Source organism: Trachinotus anak, unplaced genomic scaffold (genome assembly GCF_046630095.1).
Source record: "Trachinotus anak isolate AG129_WGS33_773 ecotype Australia unplaced genomic scaffold, CSIRO_AGI_Tana_v1 ptg000001l, whole genome shotgun sequence".
NCBI classification, from domain to species: domain Eukaryota; kingdom Metazoa; phylum Chordata; class Actinopteri; order Carangiformes; family Carangidae; genus Trachinotus; species Trachinotus anak.
This window is the reverse complement of record NW_027273852.1, coordinates 495,111-520,932: the sequence shown is the minus strand read 5'-3', so window position 1 is coordinate 520,932 and position 25,822 is coordinate 495,111. Positions and strand designations below refer to the sequence as shown.

Sequence of the window (25,822 nt, the reverse complement as noted above, 5' to 3'; positions counted from 1 at the left end):
TTCTTATTGTGTGCTGTATCGGCGTATTGGCTTCCCACTGAAAAACGAGCCTGAGCAGACGTCAGAGGTGTAAGGTGAACTGCTGCTGCACCGACACTCTTTAAACTCCCTCACCTCTCTTGCAGGTCGCAGACTACATTCCTCAGCTCGCCAAATTCAGCCCTGACCTGTGGGCCGTCTCTCTGTGCACAGTCGACGGTCAGAGGTGAGACATTGTTTGTGTGTCTGTTATTCGCTGTGGCACATTTAAAGGAGGAGCCAGATTTCACATTTCACTGCCAGTTATTCAACTATGTATGTGACAAAGGATAAATCTTGAGTCATTAACTGTGATTTTTGAATATTTATTATTATCTTTATTCATTTATTTTAATGTTTGGTCTTGGAGTTTCCTCATTGGATGTTGCTCTTTCAAAATGATTTGACACAGGCAAGCAGCTTGGCTCCTTTGTCGTTAGATTTACCGACTTGTCAGATCCCTTTAGCAACTTTGTGTGTTGTGTGTTTGTGTTTCCCATTAAAAGCAAAACTAGTTCGAGGAGACCCTCTCAGTGTAATGGTCCTGTTCTGTGATAGGCAGCTGTAAAAAGGTGTGTGCATATGTTGTGTTTGTGTGACAGAGGAAGTCATAAAGATAACACCAGCGCTGAACAGATCGTGTAGTTCTGTTATTACGCTGTAACACTGTCACTGGAGTTTTCCCAGAATACTCCTCCATGATTCTGTGGATCTTCTCGAGGTGTTTACGTTTTCATGTGTCCTCCATCGTTTTCACTCTGAACATCTTTATCAGCGCTGCAGCTGCTCTGCCTGCTCAGATAATATGTTATGTTTTTGTCTTTTGCAGACACACAGTGGGAGACACCAAGGTCCCCTTCTGTCTGCAGTCTTGTGTCAAGCCCCTGAAGTACGCCGTCGCTGTGCACGACCATGGCACAGAGTACGTGCACAGTTTCATTGGAAAGGAGCCCAGCGGCCTGCGCTTTAATAAGCTCTTCCTGAATGAAGACGGTGAGACTTTCGAGTTTTCTTTTTCTTCTTTACTTCTCTCTGAAGAACAAATGTGTGTGAGGGGAGACCTGACGATGTGAGTTTGATGATGAAGTGGTGTCGGAGGGCTTTGGCAGCGTTTAGTTAGTGTTTCCTGTTTTTGCAGAATAACATTGTTACTATTCAAATCAAAGTGAGTGGGATTGAATCTTAGTGAAGTTGCATCATCTGTGTGCAAACTGCCAGCGACAACCTGTGATATCACCTTGTGATGTAACGATTCAGAGCCGTTTGTGTTGGCATCGGCTCTGTAAACAAGCGCGTGGCCGTCTAAAGAAGAATGTTTTCGATGCTGCTTTTCCAGGCCCACATGTACGTAGACTGCTACACTTCCCCGTGACCCCAGTGACAGTAGGAGGGACGGTCTGTCATTAAAAAACCCAGATAGTGACTCATCAGTGCTCATGGATGGTCTAGATCTAGCATCAGTGAGAGAGAGAGAGAGAGAGAGAGAGAGAGAGAGAGAGAGAGAGAGAGAGAGAGAGAGAGAGAGAGAGAGAGAGAGAGAGAGAGAGAGAGAGAGAGAGAGAGAGAGAGAGAGAGAGAGAGAGAGAGAGAGAGAGAGAGAGAGAGAGAGAGAGAGAGAGAGAGAGAGAGAGAGAGATGTGCTGAGCTGCCAAGTGAATGAGTCAGACACTGACACTAGAGGAATTTGTGGAAACTGTTTTTTTTTTGTTTTTTTTTTAAACGGCTCTGGTTGGGTTAAACTGAACATGTGAGTGGCTGCTCAGCTCATGATTACTGGATAATATTTCTACACTTATGGGATGTTTTGATGTGAAGCAAAATCTCGGGGTCCGAGTCGCAGTTGGTTTGTCAGAGGAAATGCCACAATCCCCAGATCGGTTGTTAAACTGCAGCCATCTTGTCATCACATCCTGTGTGGGAGTTTTGCCAGCGTGGCCCCGCGGCCCCGTGGCCGTCCTGTTGTGTAAGGCGATCACACACCGGTGAGGAGCCGCAGGTGATGTAAGAGCTGCACTTGACCTCCTTTAGATCTCAGAGGGAGGAAGGCTTCCTCTCTCGTCGTGGAGTTTTGCTCGCAGTGTTTTTCCTGGCTCAAAAACGAGGCGGGGGTTGTGCCATCCTAATCGTGTGAACCACACCTTCAGCTGGCTCAAACTCTTCTTACGAGCAGCATATTTTAGGAGTTCCAGTGAAACCAGAGGAATTTCCACAAGGACGAGAATAAACGATAACAATTTAGGACACGTCGCCTTAAGCTTTTTTCAATTTCATGACATTTTAAAGACAAAATTAATTGATTAATTGAAAATAATAATCCATAGATCTGACGAGAATGAACATAATTCTTTTTTTAACTCTACAACAAACCTATGCTGCCTTTGTGTCACATTTACAAATTCACTGTTGATGTCTCTAGAATTTTTTTAATTTGCACCTGCTGAAAATTTTATTTGATATTTATTTGATTTGGCTGAATTACAAATTTTTTTAATTGAAATTTTCCAAAATTCAGATTATGTTACAGGGACAGCCGTGAAATATCAGGGCGCCGCTGCCTCACACTTTCCTGCTGTGGGAACAAACAGATGCTCTGTGGAGGAAATTCCTTGAGGCAGCTCTTCTCTTCCTCTTTATCAGTTTCGGCAGCGCCTTTCCCTAGTGCACCGTGCTGATTACAATACAGCGCCACCACATTGGCGTTAGGCCACAGTTGCAGTTGCAAATGACAGAAGTCGACAAACTGCAACGCCTGCTAGAGTTTGGCTGCCTCGTATTTCTCTGTGCAGGAAAAACCCAGTGTTTCCACCACGAAGAGGAAGAGGAAGTGAGCTCCTCTCAGGGTTGGTTATGGAAATGGAGGGCAGCTGTTATGTCTTAGTTTAACCATGTGAGAAGTCACATAATGTCAACAGCTGGGGAATGATTAACAGGAACAGGAAAGACTTCACTATATCCTCATTTTCACATTCAAAATTTCTTCAACAGAGAAACAAGTAATTAGCTAGTTAGCTAACTAGATAGATCGATGGATGCTCAAGCCAATATTTTCTGTGACAGACACAGAGTCATCCTAATCATAATTTCACAACGCACTTTTTTATTAACGTTTTAGAAAGTAAGAAAGCAACACATCAACCATGGCAGCACACTTTGTGATAGTAAAGCTAGTATAATATCAAGCACTACCAAAAAAGACAAAACATCAAATATAAAAACAGATTTCAAAATAAAAAAGCATTGGATTTTTTCTGGATTTTTTAAGTTAAAGATATCTGACAGGACATATAGAAAGTTTCTGAACCAGCAAACTGCTCAAGATGGCGCACTCCTACGTACGTTGCTCACCAACACCGAAACATAACCTGGAGGTGGATGGAGGGATGAGTTTTGTAATGTTTTATATCAATTATCTTGTTCTCATTGAAAAGCCAAAATCCTAATTGAAAATAAAATTTGATTAATCCCTCAGCGCAAAGATCAGTTTACTTCACACAACATGCCAGTGATACAGATATTATTATTATTATGAGCTTATCGTCAGTAATCTCTTGAATCAATGTGTGATTGTTATTGTTTGATGTGTCTATAGACGGAGCTCTCAGACTTTAAACATTTGCACTTTGACCCTCTGCAGCGTGTTAACTGTAGCTCTTGTTGTTTTGCAGATAAGCCCCACAACCCCATGGTGAATGCCGGCGCTATTGTTTGCACCTCACTGATAAAGGTAAAAGCAGTAGCACTCTTTTTTTTTTTTTTTCCTTCTTCTTCATGTGTGTTTTTAATGTCCAGTCTGTGTCATTTCCACTGAATCCTTAGCTAGAAAATTCCCTGTAGGGTTTGTTTCACTGAGCCGTTTTATCAAGGAGGAGATAAAATGATAAATTGAAGGTTATTATACAGTAAACACTGACAGCAGATAAGAATAATTAACCTACTTTTGTTTTAACACAATGAAACCGACTCTAGAAGACTCACAATAATCCCGATTGTTTTTCTGATTTAACACCCTGTCAGAATCTGTGTAGCTCCTATTTTGTAGCGTTGTCACAGCTTCAGTAACTATAAGACTGAGTGTGTTCAGATATTTATGACTCTTGACTCAGCTTCAGGTATTTCAGCGTCACTAGCTTAGTCCACTGCCATGTGTCCTGTTGCTGTGATTAAGACTTGTGCTAATCTATCCTGAAGGGTGCTTAGCCGCCCCAGCACACACATGGTTATTGTCCCTGCTGAAAATAACCTGGACAGGGAGCGAGTCAGACACAGACCTGCAACAGTCTGTTGGTGAGGAGGGACAGGAAGTCGAATAACATCGAGTCTCACCAGAGTTTGGTGTCGCCCGGTTTGAGCCTCTTTTAGGTAACTGGGTGTAGTGACAGAGACAAGTCACAAAAACAAATAAGCTGTTCTCCATCAAGTCAAACAAGCTGCAGCTCTCAGGTTCACCCCAAACAAAGACAAGACTGAACCTGGTTTAAATCCATCCCAGCGCTGTTGACAGGTTCTCACATTCGCAGCTGCTGGTGATCAAAACTTGTATCTCTACCAAACTCTCTTTACATCCTGTGATTGGCTGTGAATTATTAGCACTCGTCTACACACACAGACTCACACAGGAGCTGTCTACACACCTTCACTGTACCAGCTCTGTTGCGTCTCACAGACTGAAAGAGTTCTGCTTTTTAATATCTTGAAATTAGCGTCTTCTTACATTTTCCTAATTGTTGACACATTATCTGTTTATTGCTACAAAATTTGTCAAAATCAATGGCTGATATTTGACTGCAGCTTCTTCTGGAGGTGACCTTTTGTTATGCCCAGCACTTAGACTTTGAACTGAATTAAATGACTAATGAATGTGCTTCATCCTTGTTGAGAAACAATGTGTTATCAAAGCCTGGAGGTGTGATTTTTAGCTTCTATTTGACTGGAGAATAAACCAGCCAGAGAGGGAAGATCTTCAGCCTCCCTGTTTTAAGACGCATGCTGCAGCATGGGGCCTGTGTGAGCTTGAATTTGACTTTGGATCTATTGTGCTTATAGGCGCCAGATTAGCTCTGTCACAAGTCTCAGTGTCAGGGGCCTGTGTGTTTTCAGTGTCCATGTGTTGTCGAAATCCCATTTCCTTTTTTTAAAATTCAGTTTCTTCACCTGTGATTCTTCCACATCATCACCTCACAATCACAAACATATTTAACTTGTAACTGATACTCTTGACCAGATAGTCGTAAATCATGCAGACTTTAGGATTATGGATTAAAGACTGTGCTGCTGAACCGTAACAGCAAACCTACAAGCCTGAGTCAGTCGTCACTGCGGTGCACGAAGCCCGTGTGATGATGGTCGACGTAAATGATGATGATACGAGTTTATTCTGTAGGATAAAGCCCTTGAGATGAACCATCTCATTTTCAACGGGGTCCTAACATATAATACAAACATGGGAACAAAGTAACAATTAACAAGTCAAGAAACGCACAACAGTTAAGACAATAAACACACAAACATCAAAAAATAAATAAAAATGGGTACACACACTAAATGGCCACAGAGAAAATGCCAGATATACAGATTAGACAGGTATAATTTACTGTGTTTTTTATACAGAAATAAAATAAAGTAAAATCATCTGTAAAATAAACAATTATTATCTAAACAGGATGTTCTGGTTCTTATGTTTATGTTATTCCAGTCAGAAGGAGCCTCAGACATAAAAAACTATTTTTTCCAGTTGCTTAAGAAGTGGAGCAAGTGGTTGTCCTCCCTAAATCCTGACAAGAGCCCAGATATATGGTAAACTGCTGCTTTTATTGTCCATTTACAACAAAGATGACAACACAGTTGTCACAGTAACCCATTTTACCCCGGCACGTTTCTCAAGTCGGCTCCACACAAGTTAATTTTTAAACATGGTGCTGCTCAGCAGAGATTAATGAATAATCCAGTGAAGGATCATTAACTGAGTGAAGACATTTTTCTTTTCTTTCAAATAGTTTAAAATTAAAAATATATAGGTTGCGATGCACTGAGGAGAATTATTCATCTCTGCATCATAAATAAACACTCAACCTTGACTCCAAACTTTTGTTATCATTACACATCTGGTTTGTGGTAGCAGGGTTGTGATCTGCTCATTAACCAGCGGTGTTTAGAAGCCGACTGTTGCTCCTGTCTGGGATTTTACTCTCCTGTTATCGTGTTCAAGACAAAACAGGTTCTGTCATTGAGACAAATTTGTTTCTGTCGCTGCTCAACTCTGGACAAATCTGAAGTCATGAAATATTGCGTCGGGATTTGCAGCTGGTTAGCCAGTTAACACTGTGTCAAACAAGTTTAGAGTGAATGGTGTTGAATGAAAATAATCACAGACAGCAGTGAGTAAGTTGGCTTCTTGAATTTGTTCAACATTTTGGGAAATACACTTATTTGCTTTCTCTCAAAGGAAAAAAGACTGATGCTAGTCTCATGCTGCTGCAGCCAGTGGATGGAACAGACAAAAGTCTTATCACCAGATAAACAAAGAATTATCACCTTACTCTGCAGCTTCCTCAACTCCACCTAACATTTTAGCATTTTTAGTTTTCACAGATTTGATTCACTCTCCAGATTCTCATCACTGTATCGTGCTGCACTGTGGTCACACACAAAGGTAGTGACCACAGTGGAGGGTTGAGCAGCTAAAGAGCCAGATATTTCCATTAGGAGTTGATGGAGACCAAAAAGAGCCAACAACAGCTCAAAATGAATGTTAGTGTCTGTACATTTGATCATTTGGCCACGTTGTGTTTACAGTGTTGTGTTTGGGGTCCAGATGTGTTCAGCTAGCTGGGGAGCAGAGGGAAACGGCTAAACTGGAATATAAAAATGGTAATTTGAGGTTTTAGTGGGAGGTTGTGTGGACAATAGACGCTGTGTTTTTATGTCAGAGATAATATCTCAGTAACAACTTGAAGGAACTTCTTCAAATTTGCTACAAATGTCCAGTTGGACTCAAAGATGAGTTGATTAGATTTTGGTGGTCAAAGGTCAAAGGTCACAAAACACTTTTAAGTCATTACTTCAGACTTCACACAGCAATTATGACAAAGATTTCACACAAATGGTTAATATTTTATCTGACTCAGGTTAAACAGGTAATCTGAAACTAGTCTGGGTGACAGAGGTGAACAACCACAAGGCAGTAATTGTAGTTTTTGCATTGTTAGCAGGTTGGAAGACACAGTTGGTGAGCAGGTTTTGATGTTGATACAGACATCACCAGACCTGGCAACCGACTTTAACAACAAGGGAGAAGCACCATGTGATCATTGTACCAAGAAACGGTTCCAACACATAACCACTAAGTATCGACTGAATGTTTCTGTTTGTTCCGTTACACCCTGCTCTCAGTCTTGATGCTAAGCTAGCTGGACTCTGTACGCACACACATGAGAAAGCGTGTAAGCATTTTAACTAAAATGTTGAACTATTCCTCAAACATGGCTGGCAGTGGTGCGAGCAGACCAAAGATAAAGCAGAAGAACATTTAAATGCCCCACAATAGCTCTACTCTCTACTCGCAGAAGTCAAGTAAAACAGGTCACCCAACATTTCTCTGATGGATTTATGATGCAGGCTGCGCAAACTGCAGCGAGTGCAGAGCTGTGTGAACAGGTTATTCTTCCATCACTCAGCCAACTGTTTACTGAGATCACCTCACATCTGCTGAGACGATAACGTGTGTCTGTGTCCACACCCGCTCACCATTGTCACCAGTGTCTCAATGTGTTGTTCTTGTTTTTCTTACTGAAGCACAAATGTCAAGCTGTGGGTCGGGTTGCCCTTCTTCGCTTTGACCTCGGTGGGGGGAAAACTATGGGATGGTTGCCCCCAAAACACTGTTGTTACATGGTACTTGAAGGCTACATGTTGTTGCTGTTTTTGTATGTTGTTGCATATTTTCCAGACTTAGGAACTGTGGGAAATAATGACTGCTGCTGCAGGTCAAATGACGTTGGTAATTTTTTCTTCCTTTTCCATATCTATCTCCTCGCACTCTCCCCCCCCCCCCCTCCCCCGCCCCCCGATCCTCCTCTCTCTCCTCCAATCAGCTCTGTAGAAACCCCATTTAGTGACTCTTTAACACCTCCATCAGTGTCACTTATGTTTTTTCTTCTGCACAGTAAAGTGTAGAACTTGAAATGTACGTCAGTCACACATGAAGCTTTTCTTTAAATGTAAAGTTAAAAACAAAAACCATCAAAAACATAAAGAGATCAGTATTTTGAACTCATGTCAAATTGCTATAGCACTTTAAATGTGCATGCGTGTCCTTTTTTTTTTTTTTTTTTTCTCCTCTGCTGTGTTTTCTTTGTGGGACTAGGCAGCATCATCATCTAGCTTGTGACTTGATAAATGAACACTGAGCTCCAAGCTGTGAGTTTTATTCTCAGAGGAAGACTATTCCTCCCTCTTCTCCCTTCCTTACCCCCTGTTTTTGGCCGACAGGCTCTTTGCACAGATGACTCGTGTTGACCTACAGTACACACAGACACACAGACACACACGCACACCTGCATTATGGTAACCCATAATACAAACCTACCTGCATACAGTCTTACTTTATGTAGAAACACACACAGTCAGGCCTGTTCTGGTGTTTCCACTCTTATAGATATGATATACAGACAGTGATATTTGGAATCAGTGAGTAATGGTGAGACATGTTTTTCTTTAACTGGCTAAACTGGTAATACGCATGTCTACTAAATCTCCCTTTAACTCCAAAAGACTTGCCTCTTTGTAACCTATTTGAAAGCCAATCTTATTAATATTTTGTACTTGTATAATTCTCTGGCAAAGCTCATGTGATTTATTTTTTATTTTTTATTTGTAATAATATTCACATCTTCAATTCTGTAGTTTTAATTTCTCAGCAGTAGATTTATCATTTCAGTGTTACTGATCAGTGCTGTGTTTATCCTCTGTGAATGAAAAGAGCTAACCTCGCATTCTTCTCCTATGTCCTCAGCAAGGTGCAGGCAACGCAGAAAAATTTGACTATGTAAGTATAAGAAGTCAAACATTTAAGTCATGAAACACTGAGGTAATTAGTTAGTTTCATTGTGAAAGAGAATGGTGATAAATTGGTGATAAATATGACGCATGATGTTCATAAGCTGTGTCCCAAATCACAGACAAATCCTGAGCAGGTTTTGAATGTGGACACTGGAAAAGTGGCAAAACAAAGTCAGCTCAGTTTTGAAATGTGCTGTTGAATGAATGAATATAAAAAGTGCAATATCCAAATCTCAGGAGCTGCAATTTTCTTTTCTGATAAAGGTAAAATGTGTCACAATAACAAATCACAAATGAAACATCGTGGAGCTACTGAGATGCTCCGGACTATAAATCATGTAAAGGAACAACATGCTTGTTTAGAACAGACCCAACAAATATCCCATCATCATCTTTTACATTTTATTTTGTCAATGAAGATTAAATACAAAAATGACCAATCGGCCTGAAATCCTGTGTCATATCACAATATCTGCCAAAATATTCACTATAATATAATAAATTATTGATTTATTAATTGATTGATTTATTTTGGATACCGTTCAGCCCTAGTTGATTTTCCCATAGTGCAATGCACAAAGGAAAAGGAGAAGCATCTCATAGCTTTTTTTGTATAGTAATTTAAAGGGAACACTAAGACAGTTGTATGTGATGAACTATATACTATTAGTATCTTGTTATAATTGGGACACATAAATACTTCATTTCTAAATACAGTAGCATCAGTTTACTGTGACGCTCGGTCTGTAAACGTGCTGTTTACAGTCAGTATGTTGTGTCGAATGGGGGCACAGCCTTTGTAAAGGTAGAAATGCTCTGCACGTAATTTAACCTTGTACCATGAACCTCTGTTGATAAAGTCGTCACTCTTCACTCTCCTCCTGTTTTTCCCTCCAGGTCATGAACTTTCTGAAAAATATGGCAGGAAACGAGTACGTGGGTTTCAGCAACGCCACGTAAGTCCCTCGAAATCTTCAATCTTCTGTTTTCAGAGTTAATAAATCTCTCCCTCGATCACCAGAGGAGCAGAAAACAAAATGCACCAACAGCATAAAGAGCAGTGACTGGTCCGAGGTGATCTGCTCTGAGGAACTACGACCTACACACTCACACAGCTGGAATTACTTGTTGTCCTGTACCACTTACAATAGTAATTAGTTAATTGTTCCACCCAAACGGATGCAACAAAGTTATAAACACACCCACACGTTAAAGGGTTAGTTCGGGTTATTTGATGTGGGGTTGTGTGAGGTAGTCAGTGTGTTACCTGCAGTAGATTCACACCAAAATGTTTTAACATGTTTAAAAGACGCTGACCGAAATAATCCAATATCATTTTAAATGATCATTTCATTTAGAATATTTTTTAGCGCTTTATCTTCCCGTCAAAACAGCAGGTTCCTTTGGTGCTACATTTTTCTCAACCACTGAACTACCGTATTCCTACACACCCACAGCTGCAGCTCAGCTGAGTGAATCAGAAAGAGCTAAACTTCACTTTGTTGTGACAGGAAGGTAAAGCTCTAGAGCAGTTGAACATCTTTATAGATCTGCCACGTTTGATATTTACCTGCCTCTAACGCACCGTCAGCCTGGCCATGTAGTTTACATATGTTTGCATTTGCACACAATGAAGATGTGACTGTTCATAGGAAAAGTATTTCCATAGAAAGACTGTGACACGAGTGGATGAAACCAGAGAGAGTGAATGCTCAGGATGTTCAGTCAGGACAGAAGCTCGATGGATATTTATCATTAGAATAAATGAAGAGCTGTGGCAGGTCAAAGTATTTTAACCAGCAAACTCTGGCGTTAGCTAACTGGCAGTGAGGTAAGGTGGTTATTGATTTGTCAGCCACTGTGTTCAGGGTGAGGTTTGGAGCCGGGGTCTGTGTCATGAAGGTCACTTGAATGTGCACGAGTGATGATGACACCACATGCTAACAATGTTTCTGGAAAAAGACCCGAGTCCTGGGGCTCACGTTACAGCTTCATCACATGGAGCATGAGAAGAGCTGTGGTTGTACAGTACACATGAGGGGTGTGGGTGAGGGAATTCACTCACACACACACACACACACACACACAGTGCAAACATTTCCTTCCTCTGTGTAATGGGAGTGCTCTGCTCTTTGTGTGGCAGATTCCAGTCGGAGCGTGAGTCAGGGGACAGGAACTTCGCCATCGGCTACTACCTGAAAGAAAAAAAGGTTCGACCTCGGATGAGTCACACCTGACTGCTGACTTTGTTGACTTTGATATCTCTCCTTTTGTTTCTCAGCCCGAGAGCGTAAAAACAAAATGAAACCGACTAAAAAAAACCTACAAACTTTTCTACACAGAGTTGCAAAGTGTTTCACGTGAAAACCAACAGTCAAAACAAGAGATTAATGAGATTACAAGAATAGAAGCATCATCCATAATTAATGGAGGAAACCTACAGTGTCTGTCAGCTGATGCCACAAGAGATAAAGAGATGATTCATTATGTGTAAAATGACCTAATCTGATGCCACACTTTGTCACGTTTAATGTGTGTGTAATGATGTTGGCTTCACTTCTGGTAACTTGGTGCAGAAACTGATCCAGCGGCAGTGTTTTTATTTTTTTAAATAAATCTCTCAGTGTGGAGTGCATGATATATATTTGTCACTTTTGAGTTTAAAGTTTAACTCAAGTCTTGATGTTGGAAAAACGCTAAGTTAAAAGCTTTGTGGGGCACGATTTATTTCTGTTTGAAAGTTTGTAGAAGGAAGTTAATGCCCTGTCAGATAAATTAGAAATATCCTCCTGTATGAGTGAGGAGATTGAAGATTGTTCTGCCCCTCAGCTCTTTAATTTACACTTACCTTCAGAGGAACTGCCTGATTCTGATAAACCTTTGATAGTCTCACTCATCTTTCCCCAGAGCAGAGGCTCCTCAACAGTTCAGCTGACTCTTCTGTATCTGCAGCATCATGTGAATGTTCGGTGGCTGATGAATGTTCATCTGTGTTTTAAACTGTTGTGTTTCTCTGCAGTGTTTCCCAGAGGGGACAGACATGACATCTGTACTGGACTTCTACTTTCAGGTGAGCGAAGCAGTGATTTTTCTTTTCAGTATCAGTTTTCAACTCGTATTATTTTTAACAGCAGAATATTGTTCTCCCGTTTTGTTTCTGCTCTTCATCTGTTATTGATTTTTATCCCTGATCCTGTTTCTGCTTCTACCAGTATCACCCACGTGTCCCTTTGTTTCTATTTTTTAACATTTTTACTTATGTCTGTGCTACAAGCGGCTTCTTTGCCAGAAACATGTGTCAAGTTAAAGGAAAACCCAACATGTTGTGAAGTGTTTTTTTCCACCATGAGCCTCCAGAGCCTCCTCATCATAGATTCTCCAAGAGTCTGAGACTCTCCAGGACAGAGGAACCACTTACACAAAGACAAACAGACTAATAATGACACAGAAGAACAAACATTAGTGGGAAACATGCATGTGAATGTTCCCACTTCTCCCCTCTCACTTCTAAAAGTATCATCCCTCTTTTGATGTTTGGATGATGGTGTTGGAGTCTGATGGTTCTGATCGATGAGCCCGTTCGCTCTGTGTGGAAGTTGTCATGTCTCTTTTTGTCACCTCCACCAAGGCTGCGGCCGAAAAGTCAAATTAATCTCCTTTCCTAACCACTTTTCCTTGACCTCGATTGAAAAGGTCCTGAGGTCAAGGAAAGATGTGAAGGAGAGGTCATAAGGACTTAGGAAAAGACAAACACGGTGTGGAGAGAAACCGACTTCACTTTTTTTTTGTACCTTTATTTATAACACATGGACGATAAATTCTCCTTTTCTAACCACAACTACTAAGCAAACAGGACTGAAATGTTGAAATAAGATAATATGAAAGGAAGTTGATATATAAATAATAATTCATTCAAAATAAGGAACTGAGTAAAGGACCAGAATGAATTATTTTCAGACTCAAGTACACAGGGTTTCCTGACATGGGCCCGTTTGACATTTTTTATACATTAGTTCATTAGATTTAAAAAAAAATTTTTTAGTGCTTTACACACTGGAGGAGGATGTTGGAGCAGCAAGGAATTGTGGGACGTCATTCTGTCCTTTAATTTTGTGAAGGAGGGTCTGGTGTTTCCTATGCTAAAGAAGACAAGATAGGAAGCATTGAAGCTCTTTTCCTTGTCATTTAGAGAACTAGACCAGCTCAGATACTTCAGGGTCATTTTCACCTCAATCATGTCAGACTGATATAAACTGTCCTTTGTGTGACCCCCACCCGCAGCTCTGTTCCATTGAGGTGACCTGTGAGAGTGCCAGCGTCATGGCAGCCACCCTGGCTAACGGTGGTATCTGCCCAATCACGGGCGAGCGCGTGCTGAGCCCCGAGGCGGTGAGGAACACACTGAGTCTGATGCACTCCTGCGGCATGTATGACTTCTCAGGACAGTTCGCCTTCCACGTGAGTAGAAGACCCGTTTTCACAAGATGACAAATCAGAGCTGATCTGGTCGAGTAGACGACTTTTTATGCTTTAACTCATCGACATCCACAGTGACTGAGTTTCACCCTTCAGCTGGAGCTCTTTGATCACGTGTCTTCTTTAATTCTCTGATGTAAATGGTGTAATTGAGTAAATCATTAGTTTTAAATTAACTGTTATTGCAGTAAAATATTACATGGACTTTAAACACAGATTTACAAACTGCTGGTCCTGCTCTTCTGCATCCTCATTGGTTACAGCTGAGTCCTGTTGCTCGCATCATTGTTTGACTCTGGGATGAATTTTCATGATCATAGCTCAGACTGTACAAACCCTTCAGAGGAAATAGACACAATGGAGGACTCAGTTTGTCCATGTACATCTGATCAGTGTCACTTTGACCAAATATTGAAATAATCTAAAAATTCTGTTGAAATAATTTGTAACTTTTTACTGGAACCGTTTAAGTCTTGATACAAGCACATTGTGCCTCCACAATATTGTAGAGGCCTAATTTGCCTCAGCAGCACATAGCTGTCATATCACATGGTCCACTGAGCTGAGGTGTTTGTTGTGATAAGACGGTTTATTTTAACGAGACAGGTCTCGACAGCAGAGAAGTGCGGAGAGATCAAGCAACGTGTGAACATCTTCAGCTCTTCAGTGTCTCATGATAGATCAGATCTGAACTGCAGTGTTTGTTCCTTTAGGTTTGAGTCGGATTTTGGAAACAGTGTCCACTCTGGTAGACACAGTGACCTCTGTTCTGAAAAACATTCTCCGCAGAAAAATATCTTTATGGAAACACATTTGCAAAGGTTCTTCATTATTAGCATCACAGGATGAGCAGGAGGGAGATAAGAATCGGATTGCTCTGATAATTGAAGCTGTGTTGTTGTTCTTTCCACTCTCAGCGTTGTGTTGTTGCCATGCTGATACTGCAGACACGCACAGCCCATCTTCTGTTATGTAACCCGTCTGTTTTCCCTGTTGCAGGTCGGTCTGCCGGCCAAGTCTGGAGTAGCGGGGGGGATCTTGCTGGTTGTACCCAACGTGATGGGCATCATGTGCTGGTCGCCTCCACTTGACAAGCTGGGCAACTCAGTCAGAGGAATACAGTTCTGCACGGTATGAACAGAGGAGCAGATCATTGCGTCCTGACGAGTGAAAGCGTGATCAGAGCCTGGAGTAGAAACACCTGCAACCAGCAGAGCTAAAATTAATTTCCAGTATTATAATAAGGTTTTTTGTCAGAGCTGAAAGTGTTTTGTTAATATATGCACCATAAGAAAACAGAGTCACTCAGTGCATCAAGATCTCATAAAAATTTCTGCTTTGTCTAGATGTGCAATTCTTAAAGGGGCTATTTGTAAGTTCTGCTATTGCTACATAGCTAACATTAGCATTAACAGCTGTTGACTTACCAGTCTAGAGGAAACGTTGTGAGTTTAACCTGTACTCACCAACAGCTGTCTCCAGAGGTGGAAAGCAACCTTGTCTCTATCACGTATTTTCTTCTACTGAAATTAGCATGCTAACCAGTTAGCCCTCGTCTCATTACTTTCTGTAGTGACTCACTGTAGCCTCCAATCTGCCCCGAAGACGTAGCAGTTCATGCCACCATCACCACCACCTGCCCCCGGCAAGAAACCACGTTGGCAGCAGAGAAAACTCATAAAAAAGCCTTTTTAAAGGTCAAATGAGAAGTTGACCTTTGAGAATATAAACTTCATATCAGTGAATAGCTCAGTGTTATCAGTCAAAATGTTTCCAAACCAGTGATGTAAATAAATCTCCTTTAAATAAGTGTTTGTACACAAACAGATAAAAATCCCTCAGGGGAGAAAAAGCTAATAATAACTGGAAATTGTGCAACAGCGTCCTTGAGTGTTCATGGCTGATACACTTTCAGAGTGACTGAACCTGTTTAGTAATTTGATTAATGATTACCTGGAGTATTTATTGTGAGCTGGGTGCCAACAGCACACAGTCAGCATGTGAACAACAAGTTCTGATAGTGGTATATATCCCGGGTGTCACATGATTTCAAGATTTTATTGTACCTTATTCTAAACAGTAATGTGTGGAGATGCTATTGGACACATACTCGCTGATTCCTGATCCAGTATTTCAGGCAGAATCAGACCCGTTTCTATTACTTTTATTAGAATCAGAACAACTTAAGCTGTGTTCACCTTCCTGATGCATCTATCGACCTTTTCGTTCCAGGACCTCGTGGAGCTTTTCAACTTCCACAACTACGACAACCTGAGGCACTTTGCCAAGAAGCACGACCCTCGCAGAGAAGGAGGGGACCAGCGGGTAAGGACGCACAACACCTTGTTGTGAGGCAAGGAGGAGAAAAAAAAACAAAACAAAACACTGATCGGCTCACCTTCTCCAGGAATGTGGGTGACACTGAGGTCACTGCTGATCTGTAGCTGCAGGCTGGTATTTAGCTCCATAACTGTAACGTACACCCAAAGGGAAAAAACACAGACGCCTCTCTCTGAATTCCCTGCAGGTGTTTTTTTTTTTTTTTAGACTCACTCATTTCTTTCTAGTGTGGTCGTTACAGTGGGCGCATGTTGTTCACTTTGCAGCAACAGAAGCTAAATTACCTAAATTTGTTAAAACAAAAAGTGTCAACTTGCACCTTTCTCTGGTGCATCAGCTGTCTTAAACAAAAGACCCACGCTGACGAAAAGTGGATTGTTGTTGCTGCAGACCACACACACACACACACACAACACACATACACACACAACACACACTACACATACACACCCACTGAGGCACTGAGACTAATTTGTTATCCGTGTCAATTGAAACAGCAATACTCCTTCGGACCCATGGATTACGAGAGCCTCCAACAAGAGCTAGCTCTGAAAGCCCCTCTATGGAAAAAGGTGTCCCCCACTGAGTCGCACCAGGACAGCTCCACCACTGTAGTCTATAGGATGGACACTGTCAGCGAGTAAAACTATTTAAAAAAATTAAAAAAAAATAAAAATAAAAATAAAAAAGGAAAAAGGAAAAGGAGATCCATTGTCCCGCACACCCCCACCTCACCTGATCTCTCGCAGCACCACCACCATCCTCCCCCGCCCCTGGATATTTATATATAAATGTAGAGGATTATTTATTGTTTGTGAAGCACTTCATGTGTGGACGGACTGGGAAGCTTCTCTTCTTTGTATCTGTGATGGAAAATGGGACGAGTTACTGCTTGTTTGTTTTGCTCTGAATTCCAGATGAACTCGTAGCCTCCACCTGCTTGATGCCTTAGCGCGCGCGCGCGTGTGTGTGTGTGTGTGTGTGTGTGTGTGTGTGTGTGTGTGTGTGTAGGATCTGATGTACAGTGTACAGGTTGTGCTCTTGTTTCATCTCACCCCCTTTATTCCAATGTTATTTTCTTTATGTTTTGTTTTTTTTGTTGTTTTTATTGTTTGTTGTTTTTTTTTTATTTCATCAGAATCCTATTTAAAACGTAGGCTAAGGGTTGATTTGAAATTCTATGTTTATTTTTAGCGAAAGGAAGAAAAATGACGTATGAGTGTGTTTGCATGTGTGGAGCTTCAGTGCAGTTCAGTCTTTAGACCCACAGTCTTAAATACACAGACTACTCTCTTTGAATGATGCTTCCTGTAGCTCACACTGAGGCCTTAGACGCTAGAGATTAGCACATGAATGCAGATGCTGATGTACTGTAGGAGAGGATCAACGTGGCTGTGTAACGTTGTGCGTTGGTTTTGGGTCAAAGGAGAATATTGTTAACATATCAGTTAGCTGTGAATGCTTCAGCTTTGGCTAAGTTTCTCATTTTTGAAGGGATTTTAATGACGCATGTGTTTCGGCTTTCGGAGGCTGCGTGGTCCCACTCGCTGAACTGAAACACGGACAAACGTTCAGTTCTAATCACACACACACACGCACACACACACACACACACACACACACACACACAGTAAAATCAATGTTAGGGATGCACCGATAGTAAATTTTCTTTTGAGTTTCCTTCAGCCACACAAAAGTTTTTTTTAAACTTTTCTTGACTGGACGACGAAGGAGCTCAGGCAAATTTTCTGTTTAGCTTCATATAGAGAAGTTGTTGGAAGTCGTTGACGTTTCAGGTTAGACACATGAAAGTAAACGCATCAATACAAAGAATTCATTATTTTGAGGACACATCTGAACAGTTTTTGCTGCGGCTCAATGGTTGCAATCAGCTGCGTGTTTGTTGTGACTCAGTCACGAAACGTTCACAAACACTACAGTATTTCCAGTCTCACATGCTGGACGCTGAAAGGAAAAGGCGATGCAGGAGATTTTACTGCACATTTGTATGTGCTGGAATAATTTTTAATTGTAAACATTAAATGGGATAATGTTGAATTGTAACATCGTTTCTGCCCCATCCATATTTTTATTAATGGAATATAAAACAGGCATGAACTGGTCAAGGTGCTGGAGTCCTGAGAACCTGGACCAGGGTTGAGACACAGCTGTTGTGCATTGTGCCGACTTGAAGAGAGATGACACACTGAAAATAGAAACTCCAGTAAAGCCTGAATTTCACTATGTGTGCAGGGCCACAGGTGATTCCTCCAGATTATGTTGTTGATGCAACATAAGCATCAAAAGTTAGCTGAACCAAAAAGCTCCGGAGAGAGGTGAGGTGATGAGAACAGGCGTCTGAGCCACTGCTGAGTTTGGATGGGGAAAAAAAAAGTGTGTGTGTGTGTGTGGCTGGTTGTTTGTCTATGGTTTGTGAGTACACTCAGAGTTGCATCAGCTGACCAGGGCAGTTGCGTGTGTGTTGTTTGCTGCAGCCGTAAGAGCCTGAGCTGTGAGCAGCAGGTGGCTGCTGCAGCCAGGCTGCGTTCCCAAACCATCGCTGTCCTTTACACTGCGCACAAAAATAATAATATTAGTAACTGCTTTGTACAGAGACGGCAAGTAAAGATCTATATGTTGACCTGTCCAGAGTGTGACCTGCCACACACACACACACACACACACTTTTGTGTCTGTCTCACAGAGTAAAGTGGCAGACATCTGTATAAAAGATCAGGTCAGATATAAATCAAACCAGAGAAGCAGTTGTATGTACATTTAATTCTACATTTTATAGCTAGGAAGATGATGAAAGCTTCAGAGAAGAAAAAATAAATGATGTGACTCTGGACCAAAGTTTCCAACATTTAAAAACATTAAATCGTTCCCTTTTTCCAGCCCAATAAAGTTTTGGGAACTTTAAACGAGTGTGGGAAACTGAACCCGTCTAACTTTGGCAGAAAAGTTTGGACTCAAAGTAAGAAGCTGATTCGATAGCGGTTTTCAGGCCCTTTAGGTCAGAAATGTTCCTGTCTTCTAGACTGTTCCAAAGATCTTTGGTTTCTTTTGTTAAATGAGAGAAGCAGAACATACCTTAGAGTAAAGGTATCATTGAAGTGCAGATACAGAAACTAACATGACACTGGCAGATTACAAACGAAGCCCGGCTCTGTCAGCAGAGGAAGATGATATCACACAGATGTTATCAAGTTGTATTAGAAACATCAAACCTATTGATCCAAAAACACACAGGGACACCTGTGTAATGCTGCACATTAGAAATAACTATAACTACTTGTATAGCTGCTCGTTCTGGAGAAACGTAGGCTAGGATAACTGTAGCTTACATCGCTTGAACACAACTTCAACTCGTCGACGTCTACTGACCAAAACCGGAAGTATTTCCAAACGGAGCCGCTCAGAGTGATGCCCTCTCTCTCTCTCTGAGGCTGAGCTGGGTCGTGACCTCTGCCGTCATCACCACACGGTTGTTGTTGAATTATTCGCTCGTTTCAGCTTGACCTGCATTTCATTTCAGTCGGTGATGGTGACGGTGTGTGGCTCCTGTCGTGGCCCTGCTGTAGACACAAAGTGTGTTGCGAGTGTCGTTATGCAAACACACGCAGAACCTGTATCCAGTATTGTTTTTAAAGTGTTACGCTTAAACTAAGGTTGTACATTAATCAAGACTTCTTTCCATAGACGTAACTTACTGAACTTGTGAATGTACGTAGCAGCAGCGGTATATAGCTTCTATAGGTTTGCGTGTGTGTGTTTGCACATGAGTGATGATCCTCAGCAGCAGAGCAGAGTGTGTGTTGAATAAACACTTCAGACGTTCCCATTTTGTGGTGTTATCTCCTCCAGGAAACGGAAACACTCGGCACATGAATGTCATGTCAGCAGATGCCTTAGATGTCGCTCTATCATGACTGTCCTGGAGGGAAGGGGAGGGGGGTTGTTATCTGTTTATTATTCAGTCATTGTTGAAACTGTGCAACTGGTGTGCGGTGTTTGTCAGGGGGGTTTGACTTGAGCTCTGAGCGACAGCTGATAATACCCCGCTGTTACTCCGTCACGTCAATAAAAGTTTTTTTATTTTGAATTTTTTTTTTTTGAAGTCATGGACGTCTCTTATTGTTTTTCCTGTTTTAAAGTTTCTGCTCTTCATTGTGCAGAGGTACAGTTTTCAGAAGCCTCCGTGCCTCTGCAGTATCCTGTCGGCTACTTGGAACGATTTTATTCATGCATCTTGTCACTTTCTGCTGAAGTTTGCAGTGGACAGTTTGTCAAAGTTATAATCCTTAAGATTTTCATCATTTCAGACACTGTTTGATACGGTTTATGACTGGCATGTAGAGGGATAACAGGGTTGCTGGAGTGCTGCAGGGATGAGTCTTAAAGCCCAGGAATTCCCAGAATATCCTGACAGGAGACTGCAGACAGGAGAAGCTTCAGCAGAGCAGCTGGATGAAAAAAAAGTTGAATTTAATCTGAAATTAACAGAAAACAGCCTCCAGAAGTCTTAATAAGTTCATACACCACCATTTAGTCTTTACAAAGGCATGGAAATAAATTAAGATAAGATGATATTAAAATAGCATTTAAAAACAAGTTTGAATAAATAAAAGAAAGGTCATTTTTCACAGTTGACTCCTTGTAGAATTCACAGTTTTGCAGTGAAAAGCTCTGCATGTCTGTCTGTCTGTCTGCATGTCTGTCTGTCTGTCCGCTGCCGTCTCTCAGCTCTGATACAGACACACACACCAAAAAAAAGTAAATTCTAAGCAGCATCTTCTCATCGCCTTCCAAACCTGAGCTGCTCCATGTAGCTTTACAGCCACCAGGTTACTACAGTGCACGTAAACCTGCACAATCAGCTGCATGGGCTGAGTGACCACGTTAGTCAAGTGCATGTGAATTCAATGACTTCTGGATTCACGTGGTGTGAAAATATACAAGGGAACATGCACAGAGGAAGCAGCACATGTATCCACTGCATGTAGTTATCTGCACATTATTATCCGTTATTCAGATGAGTAGAGTCTTCAGCCACAATGATAATCTTAAGGACTACAACTTTAAATGTCCAGTCATCAGATGATAGTATCTGTGTGCTCAGATGCAGCACAGCTAAACGGTGATGTCATCTTTATAATTTTCTATAAGTCAGCTTCGTTATGGTTCAGTTATTTTTCCATGAAATGAGTCGGTTTGTGGGATCAGCTCTTTCTCCCTCAGATGTGATGTCAGCTCTCACTTCAGTTTCTCATCTCGGTCTCAACTTCTTTTTTTTGTTTTTTTGGACCACGAAAGGTGCGTGAAGGGAATCAGCCTCTCCTTCGTGACAATGTGCACGTCTTTATTTCTTTGCTGCTACAAGGTATTCTTCCCCCCCCCCCCCCCCCCCCCCCCCCTTACTGGCAACAAATCTGGAACCCAGTGCCTGCGTGTCTACGAGCCTGGCCCAATCAGGGTTGATGATCTGATCTGTCCCGCTTTGCTATGTGAACTGTGTCACTGGCGCCGGCAGGTCAAGGAGCCGTGTTACTTGAAGTTTATAATCAGTGAAACTCTTCTTACTCCTCAAAGTCTGATCATTACTCTGCAGAATGGCTTGTGAATGCAGTTATGAGTGTTACCATTGAAATCACCACATTTTTCATGTATGATTTTTTTTTTTTTTTTTTTCTCTCTTTGATTTCTCATCTCCTCCTTGCATGCATATTTATGTCTGATTTGATGAATGTATTTTTAATCCCATGTTTTAAATTCATTTGATTTTTCTTTTCACATGTCTTTTATTTATGTTAAATTTTATCCCTTGTGACATTGAAATTGCATATACATTTTTTTAAAAAACTATCGCTGCCATTACCATTTGTTGACCTTGGAATTGTACGTTTCTCTAATGTCTCGGTCAAATATTAGATATTTATTTATGTCGTTTTTAAAGCGTCTGTTTTTGCCAAAGATTTATTGTTGACATTTAGGAAACACATGTTTAAAAGTTGAAAAAAAAATTTGAAAATCAAATCCTCAAACCTACAGTAGATGAAACTGTACAGTTCCAAGCTCATGACTGATGACTGTCAAACTTTGATTTCTTTTCTCTGTCACATGGTTGTAAATCTGTAACGTCTCCATAAACTCATGAACTGTCCTGTCTGAAGCAAAGACATGAACTCGTCTTCCTTCACGATTCAGAGTAAATACTTTTGCTTGGCTTTTTTTTTTTTTTTTTTTCCTTGGCTGTGACGAACTTGCAGACACGACAGTGACTGTGGTGTTTAAGATTTTTGTTGCCTTGGTGTCCCTTGTATAAAACCCAATAAAGCACTGTTCTCTAACATCTCTTCCTCTGCGCCCACAAATGTTCTTCTACCACAACCAACCTTCTCTCATTAGATGCTCCTGTTGCTTTGATCGCCCCCTCACTCACTCCTGTGGTTTTATGGAAACTGAGTAGTTGCAAGAGTTTAGCAGCAGTAAATAAAGGATTATTCTGTGTATTTCAACTCCTGAAAACTTGCCTTCAAGACATACTTCTGAATATTAAATCTGACATATAAATATAGGAGTAAATAAGCAATAATCAAGGTTAAAATGCATCTTTAGTGAGTCATTTTTTTCTTTATTATTCACTTTTTATGTTTAATCCAGACCAAAACAAATTGTAAAAAAAAAAATATGGGTTTACTGTTATACAGCAACTCATTTTTGTACATATCAAACAAACAAACAACAAGCATTCTAAATGCTGGTAGGTGAGTTTTGTTACTGATGGACAGAACCAGGCTAGCTGTTTCCAGCCTAGCTAAGCTAACCAGCCAAACACAAATCTCTCATGTTAAACAGTCAAAACTGGCAGAAACTAGTTCATGTAGGATCCCAGTTCTCATAGCAAGAAGAAGCTAAACGAGAAGGTTTACAGGTTTACAACAGGTCCTTAAACGCATCAGCAGCAGCTTCATTTTTATGTTTAATTAATTGACAATGAAACAAACTCAAACGGCGCCTGATGTTTTTCTGTAAACTGAATGTTTTCTGTAATCATATAAAAAATCGTGATCATCAGTGATCACATCCCTGCGCAATCATTTGATTCTAACTCACATATTGATTAGGGAATCAATATGTAAACATAGAAAGTCTGTTAAAAAGAGAGACTTTAATGTCCCCCATAGATACAGAGATGATTCATTGCTTCATTAAGACATTATGATGAGATGGTTTTAATTTGTCCAGAGGAAATAAAGCAACAGAAGTTTAGTCTTTGTACACGGGTCTCAGTTTACTGAACAGACAATGGCCCACATCAGTGTAGAAACAAATAAAGGCTGTAAATTATCAGTGGCAGCACAGTTAGTGAGAGTTAACAATATGATCTGTAACTTCAACACAATAGAACTCATTTAAAAACTGTATAAACTCTGATTCAGGCGCTGAAAGAAAGTTGAAGCCTGACCCTCAGACTAGCCTGCACAGGGACAGAGGAACACGAGCCCTGGTCTTTTGCTTTGGAGGATTGTGTGGCTGTTGTACATGTCGGCTGCAGGCCACGGTTCAGAACCCGAGTCGTGTCTCTGCAGCAGCGAAGGCCTGTGAGGGAGAGAGGCGTTTATTAGGCTGAAACGATGCTCTGCAATAGTCTGGTTATTTGGTCCCTGCTGTCATGTCTTTAAAGAGTAACTGAACTCTGAAGATCAGGGTTCTGCTGCCCTCTCTGGATGAAGCTCTGCCTACTCCCATACAATAATATCATACACGACATATGTGTCCTTATACCAAGAGGGACGTTTCCATATATGTTACCTATAAGAGGATATATTATTATCACATATATACGTCCTGTGGATATGTAAGGATATATGTTTATAACATGAAATACCCAGAGTAAAATTTGCTAATCACACATATTAAAATATCTATATGATGGAGTCTATTTCATTTAGTTTATTAAGTTTTTTAAAACAACAAACATATAAAAATTCTGTATGCATATGTATATTGTTTTCTTAATTTCTCATTAATATTCAACATATCTATCTTCCCGTTCTGGGAAAGTGGTCTCAGACTTTTGGACCCTAATGTTTAAAATGTACTGACAGGCTTTGGGACGGATTTATATTCACATAACATGTCTACAAAACAACAGGATAGACATATATGTCAATATTTGAAATTGTTTCCATTTCTAATAGGTTTTATAGATAATATTTACATATATCACATTTGATGTCACTGGAGCAAGATGAGACGTTAAACCTCTGGAGGCCGACAGGAAGTTCAGAGGGAGCTAAGTTACTCTTTAATCTTCACGGCATCTTTCACCTGCTCTTTATCTTGTTTGCTTCATAAGTACCTGAAGTGTTTGCTGTGGCGTCTTGTTTCAGCTCAGCTCTGTTTACCTGCTGGATTTATAATATTTGAAATGGTCGTGCTTTCGCTGCATGGGCTGAACTGTTGGTTGTCTGCAGTGTTAATGTGTTGTGCTTCTTCTTGCAGTGTTGTGTGTATTTGCACATACACACCCTTGTGTACATGTGCAGAGTTGTTTGTTCTGCTTGAACTTAACCATGACGTCCTCATGAATATTCTCATCTTAAATCCAGTTACACAAAACAAAGACCATCCTCCAAAACCATTATTCAATCAATTCATTAGTAGGTGAACAGAAAAATACGATAATGGATTCATCTGATGAAAAGAATCACTGGTTGTAGTTTTGCAAAATGTGAATATTTCTCCATGAAAGCAAACTGAACAACAAGCAATTTAAACAAGTGAACCTAGACTTTGAGAAGTTATAATGGACATTTATTGCTATTCTAGTCAAGAGAATAATCCACAGGTAACTGATTAATTGATAATGCACACAGCTATAAGTGAGATATAATCTTATTTTTAATATTTTAAGTGTTTTCCTTTTAATGTTCCTTTGTAAGACTCAACTCTTCAGGTTTTGTTTGTAGGAAATGACTCACTCCTGGTGATGGTAAGTCTGACTGATGCAGGGATCAGTCGTGTTCTTGTTGTGTAGATGTAACTTTGTGATAGTCGTTAGCTGAGGTTCTCTTTCACAATTAAATAAGTACATTCGATCAACGTTTGTCACTATGAGGTGGTAACATCCAATCATATAATATAATGTTATTATATGAGAGTGAATGACAGTGAAATTCCCCTCAGTGCTGCCTAGAAATCGACTGTGTAACATTAGTTATGCAGGAAGTCATTTATTGCTTTATCCCAGCTTGTCCTTTGTGAAAACAGTGATTTTTGTGTAATTGGTCGTAGCAGCTTGAGTTAACAGTAGTGAAGTGTAGCAGTAGTGATGGTGGCGAGACTCTGGCGTCCTTCTGCAAATGTTCTCTGTCTGTCTCCGTCTCTGTCCACAGGTCAAGTCTGTTATCAACCTGCTGTTTGCTGCCTACACCGGAGACGTCTCCGCCCTGAGGAGGTGAACAGCCCACACAGACAAACACAGGCTTATATCACTTTCTTTACCAGTGGACTCAATCCCTCGCATGTGGACTGTATAATCATTTCTTAATGGTGTTTTTCCCTCTGAGCTACATGAGGCAGTTTTGAACTTTAGTGACCTCTAGTGGCAACAAGAGGAAGCTTTAGAAATGTTTAATTTGATCAAAAAGGGAAAATCTGAGACTAGAATCTGTCTGTTTCAGCCTTCATCTGTGATATAGTTTAGCAAAACAATCAGTGTGTTTTTGAAGAGAATGTTATTAGAAGTTATACTGATAAAGTTAGTATAATGCACAGTTTTATGTGTGTGTGTGCAGGTTTGCGCTGTCGTCCATGGACATGGAGCAGAGGGACTACGACTCCAGAACGGCCCTGCATGTGGCAGCAGCTGAAGGTAACATGCAGCCTGACTCTATATTGTACTCTATATTGTCAAAAGTATATG

At 40.8% G+C, this 25,822-nt stretch overlaps 1 protein-coding gene across 3 annotated transcripts in view; it reads left to right on the top strand.

Annotated features, from left to right (window-relative positions):
* The window catches only part of glsb (glutaminase b), a 37,535-nt gene that overhangs the window by 9,377 nt on the left and 2,336 nt on the right, over positions 1-25,822 (top strand). Inside the window, exons 5-16 of one of the 3 annotated variants that reach the window (XM_071481527.1) lie at positions 126-205; positions 848-1,011; positions 3,684-3,742; positions 9,029-9,061; positions 9,973-10,031; positions 11,219-11,285; positions 12,095-12,145; positions 13,357-13,533; positions 14,551-14,682; positions 15,784-15,876; positions 25,293-25,354; positions 25,695-25,771. In XM_071481527.1, coding sequence (XP_071337628.1) covers positions 126-205; positions 848-1,011; positions 3,684-3,742; positions 9,029-9,061; positions 9,973-10,031; positions 11,219-11,285; positions 12,095-12,145; positions 13,357-13,533; positions 14,551-14,682; positions 15,784-15,876; positions 25,293-25,354; positions 25,695-25,771 — 1,054 coding nt within the window. Of the gene's footprint in view, positions 1-125; positions 206-847; positions 1,012-3,683; positions 3,743-7,860; positions 8,015-9,028; positions 9,062-9,972; positions 10,032-11,218; positions 11,286-12,094; positions 12,146-13,356; positions 13,534-14,550; positions 14,683-15,783; positions 15,877-16,388; positions 16,676-25,292; positions 25,355-25,694; positions 25,772-25,822 lie in introns of those variants that run through there. The other 2 variants (XM_071481611.1, XM_071481687.1) reach the window with 2 other exon arrangements.